This window comes from Exserohilum turcica (assembly GCF_000359705.1).
Source record: "Exserohilum turcica Et28A unplaced genomic scaffold SETTUscaffold_15, whole genome shotgun sequence".
Classification (NCBI taxonomy): Eukaryota; Fungi; Ascomycota; class Dothideomycetes; order Pleosporales; family Pleosporaceae; genus Exserohilum; species Exserohilum turcicum.
The window spans coordinates 873,197-893,437 of NW_007359970.1; the positions used below are offsets into that span (position 1 = coordinate 873,197).

Genomic DNA, 20,241 nt, shown 5'->3' on the forward strand with positions numbered 1-20,241 from the left:
GTGTGTGTGTGTGTGTGTGTGTGTTTGCTTTATGTTGGGTTCATGCTTGTTTTTTTTTCTTTTCGTTTTTTTTTCTCCATCTGCTCTTGTTTGGGTTTGCGTTTTGGGTTTGGGATGGGGGTTGGTTTTACATGTATGTGAGTGCGGGTTTGTGTGTGTGTGTGTGTGTGTATGATCTTGTACTTGAGAGAGATGTTTTGATGAGAAAAGACAGTGGGATGAATTTCAGGATTATGCTTGGTAAAAGGCGGTTATTTTTACTATATTGATATTGGGTATCATGAATAAAGAACTAGGCAAAGACCAAGTGAAAAAAAAATAGAAACATCTTGACATCACTACAACTACCCACTCTGCGGCACACTGGGCGTTGTTGGGCTAGTGAGTCCAGCCTGGCTCTTGCGCCTATCCTTCTTCTTCTTGGAGCCAGGCGCAACACTGCTCTTTCTACTATGCCCTTCGATAGCTGCTGGTGTGGCCACCTTTGGCGTGGCTGCGGCCGATGGCACTGCGCTGGGGGTGGCGGTATCAATCTTCAAAGCAGCAGGTAGTGCAGGTAGTGCAGGTGGTGGTGCAGCTTGAGCCGCTTGTTCCTGGGCCTTGTTCCTCGCATGCACGGCAGTCTTTGTGCCCTCAAAAACAAAGGCGCCGGGCTCGCCCTTGAGCGGATTCTCGTCCATGTACTCGTCGCCATAGGCATTTGTCAGGTTCAGCGAATGCATAAGTAGCGCGTCGGAGAACTCGGTCGCAAAGGCCATTGCATCTGGTGCCTGTGCCGCTGCGCCAGCGCCTGGGGCCTGCGAACCGGGAGCATCTGGATCCGTGGGCGCTAGCGTCGGACTGCCCACCCGGCTCGCCGTGGTCGCTGCTTTTGCCGTTTCGTACGAACGAGGGAAATACGAGTAGCCGGTTGCCGGCGTCCAGTGCGTCATGCTCTTGGACAGCTCAACCATTTGCTGCATCCGCGTCGACACGGTAAGCTTCACGAGACGTGTTAGCCCTTGCTGCGCCTGTTTCGACCGTCCAGTCTTACCATCCGGCTCTGCACAATGTCCAGCAGGCTCGGCGCCATGAGCATCTTTGTCCCATGCGTATACCAATTGCCCTCGACAAAGTTCTCGATGCGCTCCTTGTCGTTCTCCGTGATCCGGACCTTGTGCTGGCGCTGCAGAAGCCACGGATGACCCTCGCCCTGCCCCTCGCCTGCGATGACATACTGCGTTCCTTCAGGCTGGTCGTCGAGTCTTTGCTGCCACAGCTTGGGATCGTTCATGATCTTCTCGGCCACGACCGGGTCGTTTTGCCGCAGGTTCAGGTACACGTCGATGTTGATACATTCCGAGTCGAACCATGGCGACGAAGTAAAGTACCAAAACAGATTGTTTCCGGCATGGAGGTCGGGCGTCGGCAGGCCGCCGATGAGCTGAGGCTGGTCGAACTCTTGCTCGTCTGGAGGCGGGAGCGGCGGCGGCATCTTGGCGACTGTACGTAGGAGCGGCGGCGGTGTTGTGAGCTTGTGGACTTGTTGTAGACTTGTTGAAACTGGCCCATGATGGTTGTTGTGCATGGGAAGAGCTAAGGAGCTCGGGCCTCTCACCTCCGTGTTGCCCGCAACTTTCAGCATCCAAGTCTCGCGTCTCCCTCAACACTTTCAACATTTCCATCACTCGACATCACCATGGATCTTGTTCAGACTGTGCGCAAAGAGGGTAGCCGGTAAGATTCCAGCGCGCCTAGCACGCCGCATCAACTAACATTACACAGCGGTGGCCGCGGCGAGTTCAAATGGGAGGACGTCAAGAACGATGCGCAACGCGAAAACTACCTGGGCCACTCGGTCATGGCGCCAGTCGGGCGCTGGCAACAAGGCCGCGACCTGGGCTGGTATGCCAAAGGCGACACCGATTCGAAAGAAGCCGAGGCAGCGCGCATCAAAGAAGAGAAGCGCAAACTGAAAGAGGCCGAGGAGGATGCCATGCTAGCTGCAATGGGCCTCCCAGTGCCGGTGCGGAACAATGCAAATCTGACGCCGCTTGGCGAAAAGGCACATGAGGCCGACGTCAAGGACAAGTTGGAAGAGAAAGCCAAGGACGGTGAGGATGAAGACCGCGCGAAGAGGAGAGAGAAGAAGGATCGCCCGAGAAGACATAGGGACGACGATGGAGAACGAAGGAGGCGACATCGAACACGAAGCCGTTCGCGCGACCGAGACCGAGACCGACGCCATAGACACCGCGACCGCTCACGCTCGCGCGATAGGCGGAGAGACGACGATCGTGATGGCCGACGGAGGCAGCGATCCAGGAGCCGCGAGCACAAGCGACGAGAAGACCGCCCGGAACGTAGGCGCGAACGCGACGACGACGAGAGGCAGTCGAGGTCACGTTCGAGGGATCGCAGACGCCACAGAGAGGCTCGGAGCAGGTCGCCACACGAGAGGAATGAGAGGCGGAAGGACTGAGGCAAAGGACTGAGACACTTCTCGCATCGGCATGTCTAACGACTAATGCGCCCAATGGTATTGGATTTTGAATAACATTTCACCAACCTTCCTTACTTTGCGCAACAAGGCTATGATCAGGTCAGTGTAGAAACAGCACATGTCTTGAGCCTGGACGTATCAAGCATTCCAGTATATGCTGTTTACGGTCATTTGTTATATATCAGCCAACCAGCTTCCTACTTCGTACTCGACGCTGTACTACTCCAGATACCCACAATACCCCACCATTTCCCGCACTCCGAGTCGCTTTCCGATCGGCAATCTCGGCCGGCTCCCCATATATCTCATCTTCAGCAGCATACAATAAGATACGTTCATGTCTGTGACATTGCCCCTTGCTGCCTTTGCATATTCATTTCCATTGTGACGGTTCAACATTTGCATCGGCCCTGCACGCAATTCCGTTGTACACCTGCTGATTCTGCCCCGCATCAATTGCGAACCTCATCGCAAACTAACCGCAACATGGCTGCCGCCCCCGCGATAGCCAATTGGCAAGAATTAGCCAAATCAAAACGCGAATCAGTCTTTGCCAAGATACCAAAAGACTGGCTTCTCCCTACATCTCAGACTTCACAATACACGGAGACCTCGGATATCTCAGTGCTCGACGTACCGCGGACATGTGGCATCTTGACCGAGAAAGAGCTGGACATTACCGAGAACTACGATGCTACCGATCTGGTCAAGATGATGGCTGAGAAGCAGCTCAAGAGTATTGAAGTGGTGACGGCGTTTTGTAAGAGGGCGGCTGTGGCGCAGCAGTGTGTGAGCTGTCTGACTGAAATCATGTTCGACGAGGCTATGGCTCGGGCAAGAGAGTGCGATGAATACCTAGAGAAGAATGGAAAAGTGCTGGGGCCGTTGCATGGGCTACCCATCAGTCTCAAGGTGCGTATGATTTGAAATCAGCAGGCGTTTTCAGTATCCATCATGACCTAGGTTCTAGGGTGCTAGAATTAACATGTGGCCTTGCTGAAATCATCATAATAGGACTCTTTCAACGTGCGAGGCGTACAAACAACACTCGGCTATGTATCATTCATCTCGCGCCCACCGTCTGCCACCAACTCGGCCTTGGTCACTGTCCTGCACTCTCTCGGTGCAGTCTTCTATTGCAAAACCAATTTGCCTCAGACCATGATGACTGCAGACAGCCACAACAACATTTTCGGACGCACCTTGAACCCCAACAAGCTATCCCACACGGCAGGCGGGTCTACCGGCGGCGAGGGCGCCCTCCTTGCCATGAAAGGCAGCATAATGGGCGCCGCAACCGATGTCGCTGGCTCCAATCGTATTCCAGTCATCTGCTGTGGCGGCGCCTCTCTCAAACCCACTGCAGGCCGCGTTCCCTTTGCAGGCGGAGTTGCTGTCGGCCGCCTTGGTACTCCCAGTGCGGTACCCGTTGTCATCGGCCCCTGTGGCCGCTCCACCCGTGACTTTGAACTTTTCATCAAGAGCGTCGTCAGCACGCAGCCCTGGCTTCTCGATGAAAACAGCTTAAATGTTCCCTGGCGCTCTGTTCAGCCCTCTACCCAGCCTTTGCGCTTCGGCTTGATCAGGGGCTTCAAAGAATGCCCCTTGCACCCACCTGTTGCACGCGCTCTGCACACAACGGCTACAAAGCTCAAGAGCCACGGCCACGAGATTGTGATCTTGGACGAAAAGATACCAGATATGTACAGCACCGCTCTCCTCGCATGGAAATACTTCCTGCTAGACCCCCGCAAGACACCATTGCAGTTTATCAACGCGAGCGGCGAACCGCCTATCCCGTCGCTATCGAATTGCAGTTTCGCCGAGTTGAAGGACTGGGAGCCGACCCTGGACGAGCTGTGGGATATGAATGTAGAAAAGGCGCGCATACTCAATCGATACCACAAGCTCATGGTTGGTGAGGGCGAGGGCGACGCAAAAGAGAAGGGCTTGGATGCGATTCTCATGCCTGGATACCAGGGTGTCGCCCCGAAACACGATACTTATGGTATCCCGTTTTACACTGTGCTGGCCAGCTTGCTCAACTACCCAAGTGGAATTTTGAAGGTCGGTAAGGCGGAGAAAGAGGCAGACAAACAATTCGTGAACGAGGGCGTCACGTACGAGCCTGCCTGTAAGTCTATCTTTCCTGAATCTGAGTCCAGAAGAGGCGAGTATGAAATGCGAAGATTGAGCTAACGTGGAGACAGATGATGCAGAGGAGAGTGAGGGATTGCCGACGCATGTGCAGATTGTGGGCAAGAGCATGATGGACGAGGAGTTGGTGGAGATAATGAAGGTTGTCGAGGGGATTTTGTAGCTCGGGTATACAGATGCTGTAACGATAACGAGACCAAATGCTTCCATTGGCAGAGTCAAATATGGCATGTTCAAGGCATTCAACAGCGTGATACGGAGAGAGCTGGGGGGTTTCTTCCAGCACCAACTAGACCACTCCGCAGGACTTGAGCTCATCCCATTAGCCCTGAAATCCCTGGTCTCTAACGACTCTCTATCTTCTTCACTAATTCCAGTTCCTTCAAGCGCCTCAGCGCGTCTAACGTACCGTACTACGGTGGGACTGCGGGCCGTAATTACGCTTACGTAACCTGCATGGACGCGCAATGACCCAGGACGCGCAATGACCTACCCCACCAAAAAACCTATTGCAAAAGATAAGGCTGTATAGCCACCTATAGTTGCTATTATTACAAGATTTTATAGTGTTGTAGTAATTATAGCATTGCGATTATAATAGGCTACTTGTATCTACTTAGTAGCTTAGTGGTGCGGCTATAGCAGGTAGTCTAAGTTAGGATAGCTAGTGCAGCCACCTTAGCTTATACATAAGATAAATTAACAATAATACGTTTCTAACGCTTTTGCTTTTAAGAGGAGCCTTGTGAGGCTTTGCGCTTACCCCTTTAGAATAATTGTATAGCTTTTTCAGCCTCCTAGGCTGCCTTTTAAGCCTCCTTTTAAGCCACCTTAGCGGCTCTCTCCTTCTCTCTCACCTCCTTGAGCCTCTCTCTCTCAACACGCTTCTCCTGGGCTATTTGAAGCTTGTACAATTGAGCTTGTCTTCTTAACTTAGATCTCTTAGCTTTCTAGAGTTATAATTGCTGTTGTTCTTATTGTCGTTCTATCTTATCCTCCTTAGCTTGGCGAACCTTCTTAGGAGACTAAAAGACAGCTCCTCTATGGTACTCCTTAGGCCTATTAAGTTATCCCTTACTAAGAGGCGTACACCACCTTCGCGTCTAATAATACGCCATCTTGCGTCATCCTTACTTAGTAGAGACGTTTTAGAACGCTGGGTTTCTAGGTGTAACGGGCTGAACGCCCTTTGGATAGCTCCTCGATGGAATCTCGGGCCAAGCTGCGCGCGCACCATCTGAACTACGTTCAGACCGAGCAGCGCTCAGACAACGCGCTCAGATACTCCGGCATAACCTTTCTCCGATAAGTAAATAAACACCACGTAAGCAGAGTAGATAGCTCCTTATCGAATACAACCTCTTGTATACCTCGCGATTGCTCCCCAGAGCGCAGCCCCTTACACTAGGTTCCTCTATAGGAACTCCTCTTATCTTATCTCTCGCTAGTAGAGTCCTATAGACTAGAAGCGTTATAAGGCTAATTTAGCAACTAAGTATAGGTTGTACTTTAAGCTGTTACATAATAAGATAAAGGAGTATAATATACAGCCCTCTTATATCTTTAATATAGATAAAAAGGGCTTCTTACTTAGAATCTTTAGAAGGTCTGAAAAGATCTTTAGTAAGAGGCAATATAAAAGAGGAGGAGTTATTTTAAGCTTACAAGATGGCTCTAGAGAGTGGATTATAGTCCTAGCCTGTATCTGCTTAGATGGTACACCTCTTTCTCTATCTTTTATCTTTTAGTCAGATGCTAGAGCTCTAAAATCAGCCTAGGTAGAGGCTATTATTCTAAACAAGCACTTAGTCTTTATTACCTCATCGCCCTCTAGATGGACTAATAATAATATAGGCCTAGCTTGGCTTAAAGAGGTCTTTAAAAGAGAGACTGCACGCTACGCTTGAACTAGGTACTAGTTACTTATTGTTAATGGCTACTTATCTTATATAACTATAGATTTTCTAGATTATTATAATAGCTATAGGATTCTAGTTGCTGTATATCCTCCTTATTCGACCTATAGGCTTTAGCCTCTTAACGTTGGGATATTTGGGCCTCTAGCGTTAGCCTACTTAAAGGAGTTGTTAAACTTCCTTTATTAGAGCTATGTAATCCTTCCTCTAGCAAAAGGAGACTTCTTTAAGCTCTTTTAGAGGGCTTGGGGTATAGCTTTTAGAAAGGAGACTATTATAAGCTCCTTTAAGGCAACTAGTATTAACCTACTAAATGCTAAGGTTATTCTCTAAAAGTTCTAACAAGAGGCCTCTAGTTTAGATGAAAGCTCTTCTTCTATCCTTAGTGGAGATAATTAGCTTAAAATTAAGTCTATTATACGCTAGGAGGTGAAGGATTTTAATAATAAGGAGGTAAAAAAGCTTCGCCGAAGCCTCTATTACCTCTTAGCTTAAAATAGTATACTTAAAAGAGAAAACTAGAGCTTAAGAGAGGCTCTAAAGGTTAAAAAGAGACACTAAAAAAAGAGCTGCACGCTTCTTAATGTACTATATAAGCTCCTTTTTGCGTTATAGGTGGATAGAGAGGTAGGCGAGCGCGCGAGGCTAAGTTTTGCTTTAGTGTCTTCAAGCGAGCGTACAATAGCTAATACTAAACTTTTTTACAACTTAGCGATAGCTAAAAGATGCGCCTGGTTCGCGCGATTTAATTTCTTTAATCGCTTCCTGAATTAGGTCTATATTAGTAGAGTTATGAGGTATTTTGTGTAGGTGTTGAGTTTAGTGGGGTGGGTCATTGCGCGTCCTAGGTCATTGCGCGTCCATGCAGGTTATAGTAACCGTAGCGTAGCCGTAACCGTAATTACGGCGTAATCTACGCGTAGTTTGCTCTCGCCACCAAACTACGGTCCGTACCGTAGACCAAAAAACCTCACCGTAATACTAGTACGGTATGATATGTTGGACGCGCTGCTGCCCATCTACAGGTTACTCTTACATCATCTATTACATGTCGTTACTGAAGAGAGACTGCAGAAGGAATTAATGAAAATGTTTACAGTACCGTTTTATCGAAGTAGCAAGCCTGATGTTATAGTTCTGCGTTCGGAACTTCTGTCAGGTAGAGTACCTAGTGACTTTCCGTGTTCACGGAAAGAAGTTTCATGTCAATGTGCGCAGGTGTATTCTATCAGTCACTGATACAATCATGTCTGACCTTCTTCGTCCAGTCCACTTCCGTATTCCTTCATCTAACAATAGTCTACTCGCGAGTTCAAAAGCCTGGTTGTCTCTGGACGCTCACTGATAGAATGAGAGATGCTGCCACCTAGCTTCTCAACTCTCTTGTTTTATAGTAAGAGCATCTGATTTACCACCAAGACTCGCGTTTGTGAAAAAGAATCCCTCCCTGCTCTGTTTCTCTGCGGCTTCGAGTAGCGCCGCCTCTTCACGCTCCAACTCAGTCCTCTTTGTTGCAAATTGTTTCCTGATCTCAGCGATTGTATTGTCTAGTATACGCTTTTTCTTCTCCAGATCCTCGACAGTAACCGATAATTGCTGCCGAGTTGTGGAAATCAACTTCAGGCTATCATTTTCCTGCAATAGTCTGGCAAGTGCCTCAGCATCCGTGATTAGCTGCAGAGCGCTCTTTGCCGGAAGGCGAAGCCGATGAACGGCAGCATGTCGAAGTTTGCTGATAGGATCCAGCAGACTCGATAATGCTTTCTTGATATCTGCCAGATTACTTTGGCTGAACGTCTCTTGATGCTCGAGGATTAATTTGAGCCATTGATTTAGCTCAATGGCTTCCGCACAATCCCATGCTTGCTTGAGCAGGACATCATCCACGTTTTTCTCCGTAAAGGCGAAACAAGCTTTCTCGAGGGCGCTTTGGACTTCGATCATGATTCGATGCTGCTGAGGAAATGGCAAAAATACGGCATCGGGCCATAGAGCAGGTTGTGGGCATTGTGCGGGAAACTGTGTTGAAGATTGTGTATCTGCAGTCTGCGTTACTAATTTGCCTCAAGGATATCAGTATGGCTCAATTCTGCGATTTTGCTTACCAGAGCGAGTATATTTGCTTTCGGCTAGAGTTTCGAGGGTCGTACTTTGCGTAACCGTTGCCTTATTAGCTCTCCTTTTGGGCCCAGATACTTTTGTTACAGTGCCTGTACTTGCAGAGTCCGTTGAGAACCGAGCGTTTGCTTTCGCTATTGACTCAAAAACATTATCCTTCAAAAGGTTTTTAGCTACTTCAGTGATGTTCTCGACATCATACCCTTGGTTGATTAGGCTTCGGATTTGGGGTTTCTGTTCATGTTCCTGAATGATCTTGCGGATCACCTTCGTCCTGCGTATGCGGGCAAAGTCGCCCACAAATATTTGTCGGAGAGATGCATAGACTGTTTTTTGGACACGATGAGCCTGGTCCATTGTCAATCATAGTCCAAGAATGAGAAGGAGGCTATAAGCAAGATATATCAATTTCTCTGGAGGCCCAACCATGGGATGGCGCGCAAAGCGGGGTGAAGCAGTGGTGGTACATCCCGCAGGCGGAGCCCTCAAACACTCCCTGTGTCCTTTCCCATTTGGATTGTGACGTCACAACAAGCTATTCAGACATGAATCTATTTCTCACAACAGATCAACGATCACCTGACTGCATATACTATTCTCCAATCCAGTCATTCATACATGCTCCCTCATATATCTATACATGTGATAGCTGATTCTTTGATATATTGAAGTACCCTACATTGCCTGTTTGCTAAAGAACCCTTATACACAATGCATGCGTCAATACTGAGTAATAGATTCAAATTTTCTTGAGAGAAAACGCTTTGATATGTCAAGGTACATGACAGCTTATCTGTTTTTTCAAAGAACGGTGCTGTCAATAAAATGACTTCATGAACGATTCAGACATGATTTGACTCAAGATAATTGGATTCCTCTATTCATCGACATGGCCTATAACGCTTGCAACTGGACTGGCAAACACATATAGTTACGCTTGGGGGCGGACTGGATAAAGGGATTACAGCATCGCTTTCGGTTTCCATCGAATGTACGGATGCTCATCCAACCCTGATGCAACCAGATGATCGATATCCCGTGTATTCACCAGGCCGGGATGTGCTTGGTTGATATCCGTCAGACCACACAAGCGCATGGATGTCTCGAGTTCGTCTTTAAGAACTGTGCCGCATTTTCAGGAAAAGGTTCTTGGAAAATAACAGGATACATGAACTTACTCTGTGTAAGATGTTCGACGCCCTCCGTACCATACGTCAACGAATACAGATAAGGGCGGCCTACTCCGACAGCAGTCGCGCCTAGAGCAATTGCCTTGAGAATATCCGAGCCGCGTTCAAAGCCACCATCTATGTAGATATGGAGTTTATCGAACACATCTGGACAGATGCGATGAAGTTCCAGTAATACAAGAATGCTCGGTTGAGCCCTGCAAGTTTATCAGTCCAGGCCCGTGAAAATTGATAGATCTGCGACTCACCCGTCCAGTGATCGGCCACCGTGATTGCTAAAGAAGACGCCTTCCGCTCCGAACTGCGCGGCCATCATCGTGTCTGCAGCGCTCTGCACACCTTTGAGAACCACTGGTAAGCCTGAAACTCGCTTGATCCACGCAATATCTTCCCAGACCAGGCTCTTCTCTACATATGCCGCCATCAACCGGCCCATACCACCGCCTTTTTTGTCATTACTTGCAACCGCACCGGAGATAGCACTCGCGACACTTTCGGCGGCGATGCGCTCATCTGCTTCGCGCTTACCAGGGACCGGAGCATCAACAGTAACGAATATGCCCTTGATACCAAGAAAAGCTGCTTTCGGCAATAACTCTTCGGTCTTCTCTCGCTCGGAGTTGACGTATAGCTGTAGCCAGAACGTCTGACCTTCTTTCCCTGCCTTGACAATGGAAGCAAGAGGATAGCTCGCGTTGCTACTGATGCATTGCACGATATCTTCATTTGCGGCACCCTTGGCCAAGGCAAGCTCACCGTCTGGATGGGCCAGTCTCGCCATAGCCGCGGGTGATATGAAGAATGGTGCTGACGACTCGCATCCCAAGACCTTGCGCTTGATGGAAACAGTTTTGACGTCGCGAAGGATACGCGGCCGGAACATGATCCGCCTTGTCACCGCTTTGTTCATCCCATGTGTGACGAGATCTGTGGCAGCGCTCGAGTAAAATGCCCATGCTTTGGGCGTCAATGTATGGCGGGCGACTTCTTGTAAATCGGCGGCAGAAATGATCGAGTGAAGATGCGGTTTCTCGTAGACAAATGGTATGTGTGAAGGTACGTTGATAGATTCGGGTCGAGTAAGAACTGTGGGCTCAGGCTTCGATTCGGCGTCTGCGGCTTCTTCGATGGTGCCCTGGGGCGGATTGTCGCTCGATGGGAGGATGTCTCCGATGAATTTATCTTGCGGCAGTGTTTCCTCGAGCATGCCTGGGGCGTGGATTTCGTTGTAGATTTCAGTCGCATCTTGGCCTGCATACTTGAGAATAGCTAGGAGCCGTTAGGAATACCTTGGGCAACATGTCCTAGGAATAAGACCAGCAGCTTGCCATCTGCACCCCCTGGGTGTGAAGTAAGGAAATCCGTCACATTCCAGACGTGATTTTCAATGACGACCCAGCAGCTTTCGCGACTGTTGTGCGCCCTCACGTCCTCAAGAGACAGATATGAATTTGCCATGCTTTTAGAATATTTCCAAGATCAAATAACTATTACAGAAAACTTAGGACAAGTACATCTAGTACAACGAGATATTTCAAGGGGAACTTTGCATACTTCGTCCCTATTGAAAACGAGGGCTTCGCTCTTTCAGCTTATCCGCGCCACTCTGTCCCTTTTTTGGAGTGCTTTGGCATTGAGCTCCGCATCCGGGGAGAACATGGTTCCCCACCCAGGTTCGAAGGGTGCGTACTTCGGTGTTCTCAGCGGCAGGCAACGTCACTGCGGTGTGACCAGTTGCATCACGGACTTCTCGCCGAATCACTAGCTGTACGCCTTGACGACAGTGACACCTCTTGGCGCCGGCCGCACACTCGGCTGACGACGCATGATATGCTTGCATCTAGCGATAGAATGGAATAACTCATGTCAGGGGTGTGCCATGCTGTTGGTTTGGTAGTCAACATGAGATGTTGTCTGAAGAACGCGCACACCAGTACAGCCCGTAAGTAAGCTAAATCCAAGTGACCGTATCATTTTTAAGCACAACGATACTTTTGTCAACGTAAAATTAGAAAAAAAAGCACAGTGTCAGGAGTTCATGTTGTCAGAACGTCCGTTAACCAAGCTTCTATTTTCCCAGTCAAGTAAGCCACAGCTTTCAATGTATTTAACTCTAGCAAAAACCTGTGTGATGATAGTTGATGCTGATCTTATCACAAAGTTCCGTATTGTATTCCATGTACTAATATGTCGTTTTCTAAACATCTACCCAATCCGCGTCAAAACGAAAAAACTTGATTCGCTGTCGCCAGAAAGTAAATGCGACGTTCACGATATCTTTCTCACCCCTCTCTACCCATATGCTAGGATAGCTGAGCTCCCTATTCTCCTTTGTTCGCGAATTATTCGTCATACAGAAACCATCGCCTTCTTGTAAAGTCTTACTCTTCCACGTCTTACCTCCATCACTGCTTACTCCCACTGTCATCATCTTGCGAGGCACTCCCCATACAGCATCTTTGGTTGAACCACGCTGGTTATTGCGTTTGTCATCTTCAGGAGTGATGTCGTCGTAAAGGCCCTCGCGCTTCGCTTGGCCTTCCTTAAACTGAGAGTCGTTGTAAACGATTATGAGACGTCCATCAGACAGGACTTCGAAACAGATACCAGAGTTTGGATTGGGAAGAGATGTGGGCTTGGGTTCCGTCCAATCAATGCAGTTGGTAGATGACGACGTGTAGATGTTATCTGCCCAACGCGAGCGATAGAAAGCCACGTACGAGCCATCAAGAAGCCGCTTGATGTTCATATGTACAGCCCCAATGGAGTTGGGAACTTCCTTCTCTTGCCAAGTTTTCCCGCCATCTCTCGTGTATTTGATAACGGAGATATCGTCCGAGCCGACCCAACGGAAGCCAGGGGAATTGCGACAGTACCATGCTGGAAGCACCCAAGTACCATCTTCAAGAACAGTGACTGGTTGTCTGATAAAGAGCCCTTCATCATCGAAAAGGTTTTGCGCCGGGCTCCATGTTTGACCCTCGTCCGACGACACACGGTATCGTACAATGGCTTTGTCTTGATTTCCTGCTGGCTGCGCAGTATATATTGCCCAAAGAGTTGTTGTTCCGGGAACGAGAAACAACACTGGATTTTGTTCGCTGCGCTCCGGATCGTCCGAGATCTTTTGTGGGTTCGACCATATTCGCGACCCCTTCTTCAACCGCGAAAGATGGATGCAAATATCAGAGAGCCCTTCCTGAGAGCCTCCGAACCACGCGCATAGTAGGTCGCCATTTGGTAGTTGTAATAGATTGGAGGCATGAACTTGTACTGTGGATGCAGGGATGTAATTTGAGGCGAAGAAAGGCTTGTTCGATTGGACCTCCAGCTCGGTGCTAAAGTCTGACATTTTGTTGGAATATCGTTGAACTGTGGAAAGCAAGCCGAGTGTTTACGTCCAAACAGAAGAGCAAACTTGATATAAGCTCCCTAAGCAGGCTTCTTTGCCCTTAGGCGCCAGCACACGTGCGTTAGATCACGTCGGTATTACCCTTGAAGGCTAGGCGGACCCCAGAAAAAGGCCCGAAAATCCTTGCCTAGTCTCCCTGGTTGCAAGATCACCCCGGATTTCTCCCCGAGAAATTCAAAGGAGGTTGCACAAACGATTGCGGGGAAATATGATAACGCGGGGCGAAGCCAATCAATAGGCTAGTCACTCTAGCTAGACATGATGGGGTGTTCTTGCCCCTTGTATATGATATAAGAGTCAGTCTATGGGCGATGCACTTCTACTCCCCACGGGTATCCACCACTCGCACCTCTAACACCTCTCACCACCAAACTTCTCGTTCAATTCTGTATGCAGTATGGGAGGTGGTACCAGTATTTGGGTCTCGCCCGAGGCTCGGAGTGATCCAAGCCAAATCTACAATGGCCGTTTGGCATTTCTAGCGGCTACTATCGCCATGGCTGGCTGTTCCTATGGTTTTGATCAAGGAAACATTGGAGGAGTCCTGACTTTGCCGACCTTCAAGCATGCGTTCGGACTGGACAATCTTACCAAAGATGCTGCGGATGCACGCAAAGGCAACATTGCGTCTTTGAGTGAGTTCTTCAAAGCCCAACATGTCACCAACTCTCAATGCTGACTTTCAACAGTAGCTGCTGGTGGTGCTGCAGGTGCTCTACTATCTGCCCCATTTGCCGACTTCTTAGGTCGCAAGTGGTCTATGGTGCTCTACGGCTTATTGTATCTGTTAGGCTGTGCCTTTCAAGAGGTTCCCCATCTCGGTCTCTTCTACGCAGGCAGGTTTCTTGCCGGTGTGGCAATCGGGAGCATGTCTGCTGGCGCCCCTCAGTTCTTGGCTGAGAACTCGCCCAAAGCGATTCGTGCTTCAATGACCTGTCTCTACAACCTGATGATTGTCACTGCTCTGTCACTGGCATTCTGGACGAACTATGGAGTCAGCAAATGGAAAAATGTCAACATCACAGACAACACACAATGGATGTTAGCATTGGGTATTCAGCTTATACCGGGAGGATTCGTACGTATTTCTCTAGTCTCGACCGGTCATGTCGTTACTAACTCATGACAGATGGTGCTAATGCTACCCTTTGTGAACGAGACGCCTCGTGCCTTGATTGCACGTGGAAAGCGTGAGCAGGGTCTTATCAATCTCGTCAAGCTTCGCAAGCTCCCCGAATCCCACCCCTATGTTCAGCAAGAATACATGGAAATATGCGCACAAGTGGATCAGGAGCAAGAGGTCGCGGCCGGACGCAACTATTGGCTTGTGATCAAGGATGTTGCGCTTGTAGTATCTAACCGGCGACGCTTTTTTCTCGCCATCATGCTTTTCCTTTTCCATAAGCTGACCGGTACCGATTCGCTCAACTACTTTGCTCCGGAAATATTCACTATGATCGGCGTGAAGGGTGGCTCTCAAGCCTTGTTCACCACGAGAATTTATGGTGTTGTCAAGCTTGTCACTGTGGTCATCTACGTCGTCTGGATTGTTGACCGCGTTGGACGAAGACTGCCCCTCATCATCGGCGCATGCCTGCAGGCTACTGCCATGTTGTACATTGCACTTTACGTCCGATTTGCAAAACCAGAGGTGGGCGGTGGCACCGAGGTGGGCGGTGTCTTTGGCATCATCTGGATCTACATCTACGCGTTTGGATGGTCACTTGGCCACAGTGTGGCGTGCTATGTGGTCGCTGCAGAGATCTTCCCTTCTCGCATTCGATCTTTCTGCATGAGCTGGTGCTTCTTCGTAAACTGGATTGTCGATTTCGGTATTACCAAGGCCACACCATCGATGATGACACATCTAGGATGGGGAACATTCCTTCTATACGCAGTCCTAACCTACATCGGCGCTATTTTCATCTTTTTCCGTATGCCGGAGATGAAGGGTCGGTCTATTGAGTCTATGGACGACTTGTTCCAATTTCCGATCTGGTCTATGTGGAGGAGGGCATATCCAAAGGAAGAAGACAAGGTCCGTCAAGACGTTGGAAATATTGTTCAAGGCGAGAAGAAGGACCATACTGTGCAGATCGAGAAGGTTTAAATCTTTAGTAAACGTGAAATTAATAGCTGCGGTGATTGTAGTACAGACAATACAAAGTCATGAATGTAAAACACATTTCCTGCTAATATTTTGCTTAAGGCCCAGTCTCCGTCTACTCCAACAATATGCCATAGAACTGAGAGAGTGGTATCATGCGACAGGGCGCATACAAGTCCGAGGAAACAATGCCAAGCAAGATAATGCAGGGAATAGTAGCAATTCCAGGTCCGGCATTCTCGCCGTAGGGGGACCCGTTGGCACTTAGACACGACCATTCATGTCTGAGCATAGAAAAGAAGCCTCTGGCGCTCTAAATCAAGCGAAGGAACAATCTTCGAGTTCTTAAATCACATACAGCACGATGACTACCTACACAAAGACATTTAAACTGAACACAGGTTCTGATATCCCCGGTGTGGTATGAAGTTGTACACTATGTCTAGCTTAACTATGTACTGATTGGTATAGGGATTTGGGACATGGCAAGCAGCTCCTGGTGAGGCTGGCAATGCAGTCAAAATTGCTATAAAAGCAGGGTACAGACATCTAGACTGCGCTCCCCTATGTAAGTAAGAAAACAAGCCGATGTTGTAGCATTGTCCAACTCTCAACAGATTGGAACGAAGCGGAGATTGGCCAGGCGCTCTCCGAAGTACTAAAAGAAACATCAATACCCCGATCCGCAATTTTCGTAAGCACAAAATTATGGTCCTCGCAACACGCAAACGTTGAACCTGCTCTTCGAAAATCTTTGAAAGACCTCCAACTCGATTATGTTGATCTCTACCTCATGCACTGGCCAGTTTCACTTCCGCCAAACGACCCTTCACAACCTAACTTCGGCAAAGAAGACCGTACAGTCCATGCCTCAGACTGGGACTTTACAAAAACGTGGGCTGAGATGGAAAAGCTACTATCCACTGGCCTTGTTAAAGCCATCGGCGTGGCAAACTTTTCCACCGTCAACCTCGAGAAACTGCTCAAAACAGCAAAAGTTGTGCCTGCGGTTAACCAAACAGAGCTGCATCCCCTGCTGCCTCAAAACAAGCTTCACAATTTCTGCACGAAGCACGGCATACACCAAACCGCATTTGGGCCGCTTGGTGGTAAGGGCTCCACACTACACACGCACAAGGACGTGATGGAGATTGCAGAACAACGAAAGGCAACTCCCGCTCAGGTGCTTCTTTCTTGGGGGTTGAGCCGCGGGTGGAGTGTTATCCCCAAAAGCGTCAACGCTGAAAGAATCAAAGGGAATCTAAAAGTTTTCGAGCTGAGTGCGGACGAGGTTGGCAGGTTAGACGAGCTGGCGAAGACAGAGGGAAGGAGATTCAACAGGCCTAATTGGGGCACAACGGTCTTTCACGATGACGATGATAGCGTTGCATAGGTGATTAAACGTTTAAGTAAATTATATCAAGTGCTCTCTGCACCAAAGAAGTTGTATCAGTAGCTGCTAGACGTGTAATAACATTTCCTAAATCATTATTTACGACCAGGCAGCACAGTAACGAAGCATTCCATTGGACATGGCTGGTAAGAGACTATTTGATCATGGCCCACGTTGACGGCCTCGGCAATTTGTTCCGGGGAACCCCCGCTGCTCAGAGGAATGTCATCGGCCCGATACCCAAAGGTGGGAAAATGGACCATCTCGAATTACTTACTGCGCCAGTCCATCCATCACCAAGCAAACAAACAAGCATGCCACCAAAAAGATCATGGTCTCAGTCGAATGACGGACAGTCTCCTTCACGACCCAGACCTACTGATTCGTCTCTCGAAACCCATGCACCAGCCATCTCTCGCAAAGTAAAGGCGTGCGCTGCTTGTCGAAAACAGAAGGTTGGGCGCTACCTCGTGGCATCGTATCCAGTCCGCAGAGAAGTCCGAATGGTATCAGCTGACCAGCCAACTCCCAACATTCTAGATCAAGTGCATAATCGACGACCGTGGGCCGCCCTGCAAGCGATGTACGGAGCGGAATTTGGGATGCGTGCTAAACAAAAGCCTGCAGACGCTGATTGAGGAGCGCGGCCAGTACGTACCGTAGCTGCGCGCGACATGACATGAAAGCCTGTCTGCAGCTGAGACTGATGGTTGAGTGTAGATGGAGGCATACGCTGACCGCCGACCTTGAGCACGTACATGTGGCATTGCAGCAAGTTTTGTCGCGATTGTCTCTTCCTCCTCTCCCACCCCTACAGTCACGAGACGCTGCTCAACAGGATGACTCGCCCCGCGACATGACTGAGCGTGACGATCCTGGGCCTTCATGCGACAATTCGCCTCGGCTGTCCCCAGGAGACGATGCACTTCACGTTCCTATACAATCGCTATATCAGATCACCCGGCTGAGGGCTTTACGCTCCGATCATACGCCTGACGCGTCTGGCCCGTCCCTCACGCACCCGCTCAACCAGCCCATCAACGACTTCATCTCACAGGGTGTCGTGAGCGTCGAGGATGCCGAACGTCTTGTACAAGTGTATCTGCAACGTATTGACACGTTCATGTATCTGCTTGGTGGTGGAAAGTATCAAGATCTAGACAGCATGCGACGCGGCTCTCCGATCCTGACTGCTGCCATATGCACTGTTGCCGCGCTTCACGATCCTGCCGATAACCACTTGTACGGACCTTGCAATAGGGAATTCCGTCGTCTAGTGGCAGCATCCATGTTTGAGCGCCGCATCAATCGAGACTGTATGCGTGCCATGTGCGTTGGTGCGTACTGGCTTCATGACATCTCTTGGACCCTTTCCGGATGTGCTATCCGTCGAGCCACCGAAATCAACTTGAATCGGAACTACCAGCTTGTTATCCACGAGGGTAACGAGGACGCCATGGACTGCATGCGGATATGGTATATACTCTACATTTGTGACCACCACCTGTCCGTGCTGTATGGCCGTCAGAGCATTATCCGTGAAGACACGTCAATACTGGAATGGGAGGAGCTCTTGAAATCGCCTGTGGTCACGGAGTCTGATAGACGCATGATTAGCCAGATGGCTTTGTTGATCATTATGAGCAACATTCGAGACCTTTTCGGACCAGACACTGGGGAGCCAGTCCCTAGGGCATTTGTGTCTCAGTTGGCGAGTTTCAGTAGACGCATCGACCAGTGGATGGGTTTTTGGACGACGGAATTGTCGAGTAGGTCCCAGTTACACTGTCTCATTGTATCGTGCTAACACATATAGAACTTCATGAGCGCATTGGGGAATTTCCGACCAAAGGCGTCATACTACACCACCATTTCGCAAAACTGCATCTGCATTCTCATGTATTTCGCGGTCTGAAGGGCGCCGCTGTCCCAACACACTTTCGGGAAAGTGCAACGGCTGCCGTTTCTGCGTCCACGGCTATCATTGAGATGTTGCTCGGTGACCGGGACGTAAGGGAGAGTCTCGTTGGGATTCCCCATTACATACACTCCATGATTGCTTTCGCTTGTGTATTCCTACTCAAAGTGGCCGCACAGCATTCAGGCCAATACATCGATGACGGCTTTGTTCTCGACCTGATTACCAGAGTAGTCCAGCAGCTACGATCGACATCTACCGGCCAATACCATCTGGTACACTTGATGGCCGATGGTCTTGAAAAGCTGGCAGTATCCAAGATCCAGAGCCCTTCTGTATTACATATGCACAACCCCTCCATCAGCGGTGACCTGCATGCTGGTCTACCACATCCCATGGGCAATACGACAACACCGCTCAATGGTAATGACACTGGTAACGTGTATGCAGGTGACATGATGAGCACCGGTTTCGAAGCAGACTTCAATCTAGGAACCTCACAATTTCTCCTATCCGACTTTGGGAACTTTGACTTTAATTTCGGTGGAATGGGATAGATGCTTGGCCACTACTTTCCAGCTTTCAAGCTCTTCGCAAAACTCTCCACCTCCTCCGTCAAACTTATGTCGCGGCTCATTCCTAGCCGCTCTGCCAGAGAAATGTCGAATCTTGCCGGCCAGCTTGCAACGATGGCTTCGACCCTGGGATCTTGCTTTTCCTCCACCAGTGCCAACGCCTCCTGCCCACCCACCTCGACGAGTCCATCGAGGATCTGGCCCACCTTGACTGTCTGTCCGGGCAGGTTGACCGTCCTTCCACCGTTTGCGTTAAAATTCTCCGCAGGCACATCCTTGATAGCAACGAGATTGCGCACGACGGTCTTGGGCGAACACACCCACATTTCGAGGTCCTTACTCACAGGCAGCACCGAAGCCTCTCCTTTCAACGGTTCCCGAACAATACCAGATGCGAAACTCGATGCAGCCGCGGACGGAGCACCGGGCCTGACGATGACAGTTGGGAGCCGGCATATTCGCCCGTCAATCAAGCCACGGCGTGAGTAATCGTTGATCAACGTCTCTACAATCAGCTTCTCGGCACCGTACGAGGACTGCGGGATTGGAATCGTCTTTTCTGAGATGACAGGATTGGAGGGGTCGGGAGGTCCGTAGATGGCGAGGGAGGACGGAAAAACAACAACGACGCCTGGTTGGTTTCGCCGGAGGTAGTCGAGGACCAGGCGGTGCGAGTCGATGTTGACAGCGAGGCCAAGGTCAATGTTTGCTTCGGCGCCTCCAGACATGATTCCGTGTAGTAAATAGCATGCAGACCACGTTTGAGAGCCGAGTAGAGAGTCTACAGCCGAGGATTGGGTGAGGTCGGCTTTGCACGAGACAACGCGGGATGGGTCTGAGCATGGCGGCTCAAAAACATCGGCTAGGACAAGATGGATTGTTGGAGAAGATGCAAGGAGCGATGTGGCAAGCTCCTGACCTATGAAGCCTCCAGCGCCAGTTACGAGAATATACTGCTTGTTTTCCATGCTGG

General features: G+C 49.5%; 10 protein-coding genes across 10 annotated transcripts; 5 read left to right on the forward strand and 5 right to left on the reverse strand.

The window, feature by feature from the left end:
* Window positions 1-264: 264 nt before the first annotated feature.
* SETTUDRAFT_149318 (uncharacterized protein) lies at window positions 265-1,474 on the reverse strand (the record flags this gene model as incomplete). Its single annotated transcript, XM_008025793.1, has 2 exons — window positions 265-980; window positions 1,034-1,474. The coding sequence occupies 2 exons, from the start codon at window positions 1,472-1,474 to the stop codon at window positions 345-347; spliced, it is 1,077 nt and encodes a 358-aa protein (XP_008023984.1). The 3' UTR covers window positions 265-344.
* A 204-nt stretch (window positions 1,475-1,678) lies between these two features.
* Window positions 1,679-2,751, forward strand: SETTUDRAFT_176656 (uncharacterized protein; the record flags this gene model as incomplete). The annotated part of the gene is made up of 2 exons (XM_008025794.1): window positions 1,679-1,716; window positions 1,765-2,751. 2 exons carry the CDS (start codon window positions 1,679-1,681, stop codon window positions 2,459-2,461), a joined length of 735 nt encoding a protein of 244 aa, XP_008023985.1. The 3' UTR covers window positions 2,462-2,751.
* A 217-nt stretch (window positions 2,752-2,968) lies between these two features.
* Window positions 2,969-4,802, forward strand: SETTUDRAFT_160484 (uncharacterized protein; the record flags this gene model as incomplete). Its single annotated transcript, XM_008025795.1, has 3 exons — window positions 2,969-3,394; window positions 3,497-4,616; window positions 4,693-4,802. 3 exons carry the CDS (start codon window positions 2,969-2,971, stop codon window positions 4,800-4,802), a joined length of 1,656 nt encoding a protein of 551 aa, XP_008023986.1.
* Window positions 4,803-5,708: 906 nt separating this feature from the next.
* On the forward strand, window positions 5,709-6,488 carry SETTUDRAFT_168443 (uncharacterized protein). The gene is made up of 3 exons (XM_008025796.1): window positions 5,709-5,807; window positions 5,844-5,855; window positions 6,109-6,488. Exons 2-3 carry the CDS (start codon window positions 5,844-5,846, stop codon window positions 6,385-6,387), a joined length of 291 nt encoding a protein of 96 aa, XP_008023987.1. The 5' UTR covers window positions 5,709-5,807; the 3' UTR covers window positions 6,388-6,488.
* A 1,441-nt stretch (window positions 6,489-7,929) lies between these two features.
* Window positions 7,930-9,030, reverse strand: SETTUDRAFT_27412 (uncharacterized protein; the record flags this gene model as incomplete). Its single annotated transcript, XM_008025530.1, has 2 exons — window positions 7,930-8,594; window positions 8,661-9,030. 2 exons carry the CDS (start codon window positions 9,028-9,030, stop codon window positions 7,930-7,932), a joined length of 1,035 nt encoding a protein of 344 aa, XP_008023721.1.
* Window positions 9,031-9,634: 604 nt separating this feature from the next.
* On the reverse strand, window positions 9,635-11,321 carry SETTUDRAFT_107174 (uncharacterized protein; the record flags this gene model as incomplete). Its single annotated transcript, XM_008025797.1, has 5 exons — window positions 9,635-9,795; window positions 9,852-10,060; window positions 10,112-10,893; window positions 10,951-11,132; window positions 11,201-11,321. 5 exons carry the CDS (start codon window positions 11,319-11,321, stop codon window positions 9,635-9,637), a joined length of 1,455 nt encoding a protein of 484 aa, XP_008023988.1.
* A 739-nt stretch (window positions 11,322-12,060) lies between these two features.
* SETTUDRAFT_107440 (glycoside hydrolase family 33 protein) lies at window positions 12,061-13,215 on the reverse strand (the record flags this gene model as incomplete). Its single annotated transcript, XM_008025798.1, has 1 exon — window positions 12,061-13,215. The coding sequence occupies one exon, from the start codon at window positions 13,213-13,215 to the stop codon at window positions 12,061-12,063; it is 1,155 nt and encodes a 384-aa protein (XP_008023989.1).
* Window positions 13,216-13,672: 457 nt separating this feature from the next.
* On the forward strand, window positions 13,673-16,775 carry SETTUDRAFT_160487 (uncharacterized protein; the record flags this gene model as incomplete). Its single annotated transcript, XM_008025799.1, has 6 exons — window positions 13,673-13,910; window positions 13,965-14,353; window positions 14,405-15,313; window positions 15,765-15,803; window positions 15,854-15,950; window positions 16,000-16,775. 6 exons carry the CDS (start codon window positions 13,673-13,675, stop codon window positions 16,773-16,775), a joined length of 2,448 nt encoding a protein of 815 aa, XP_008023990.1.
* Window positions 16,776-17,089: 314 nt separating this feature from the next.
* On the forward strand, window positions 17,090-19,250 carry SETTUDRAFT_149323 (uncharacterized protein; the record flags this gene model as incomplete). The annotated part of the gene is made up of 4 exons (XM_008025800.1): window positions 17,090-17,230; window positions 17,316-17,425; window positions 17,496-18,544; window positions 18,592-19,250. 4 exons carry the CDS (start codon window positions 17,090-17,092, stop codon window positions 19,248-19,250), a joined length of 1,959 nt encoding a protein of 652 aa, XP_008023991.1.
* Window positions 19,251-19,261: 11 nt separating this feature from the next.
* Window positions 19,262-20,236, reverse strand: SETTUDRAFT_184014 (uncharacterized protein; the record flags this gene model as incomplete). Its single annotated transcript, XM_008025801.1, has 1 exon — window positions 19,262-20,236. One exon carries the CDS (start codon window positions 20,234-20,236, stop codon window positions 19,262-19,264), a length of 975 nt encoding a protein of 324 aa, XP_008023992.1.
* Window positions 20,237-20,241: the final 5 nt, after the last annotated feature.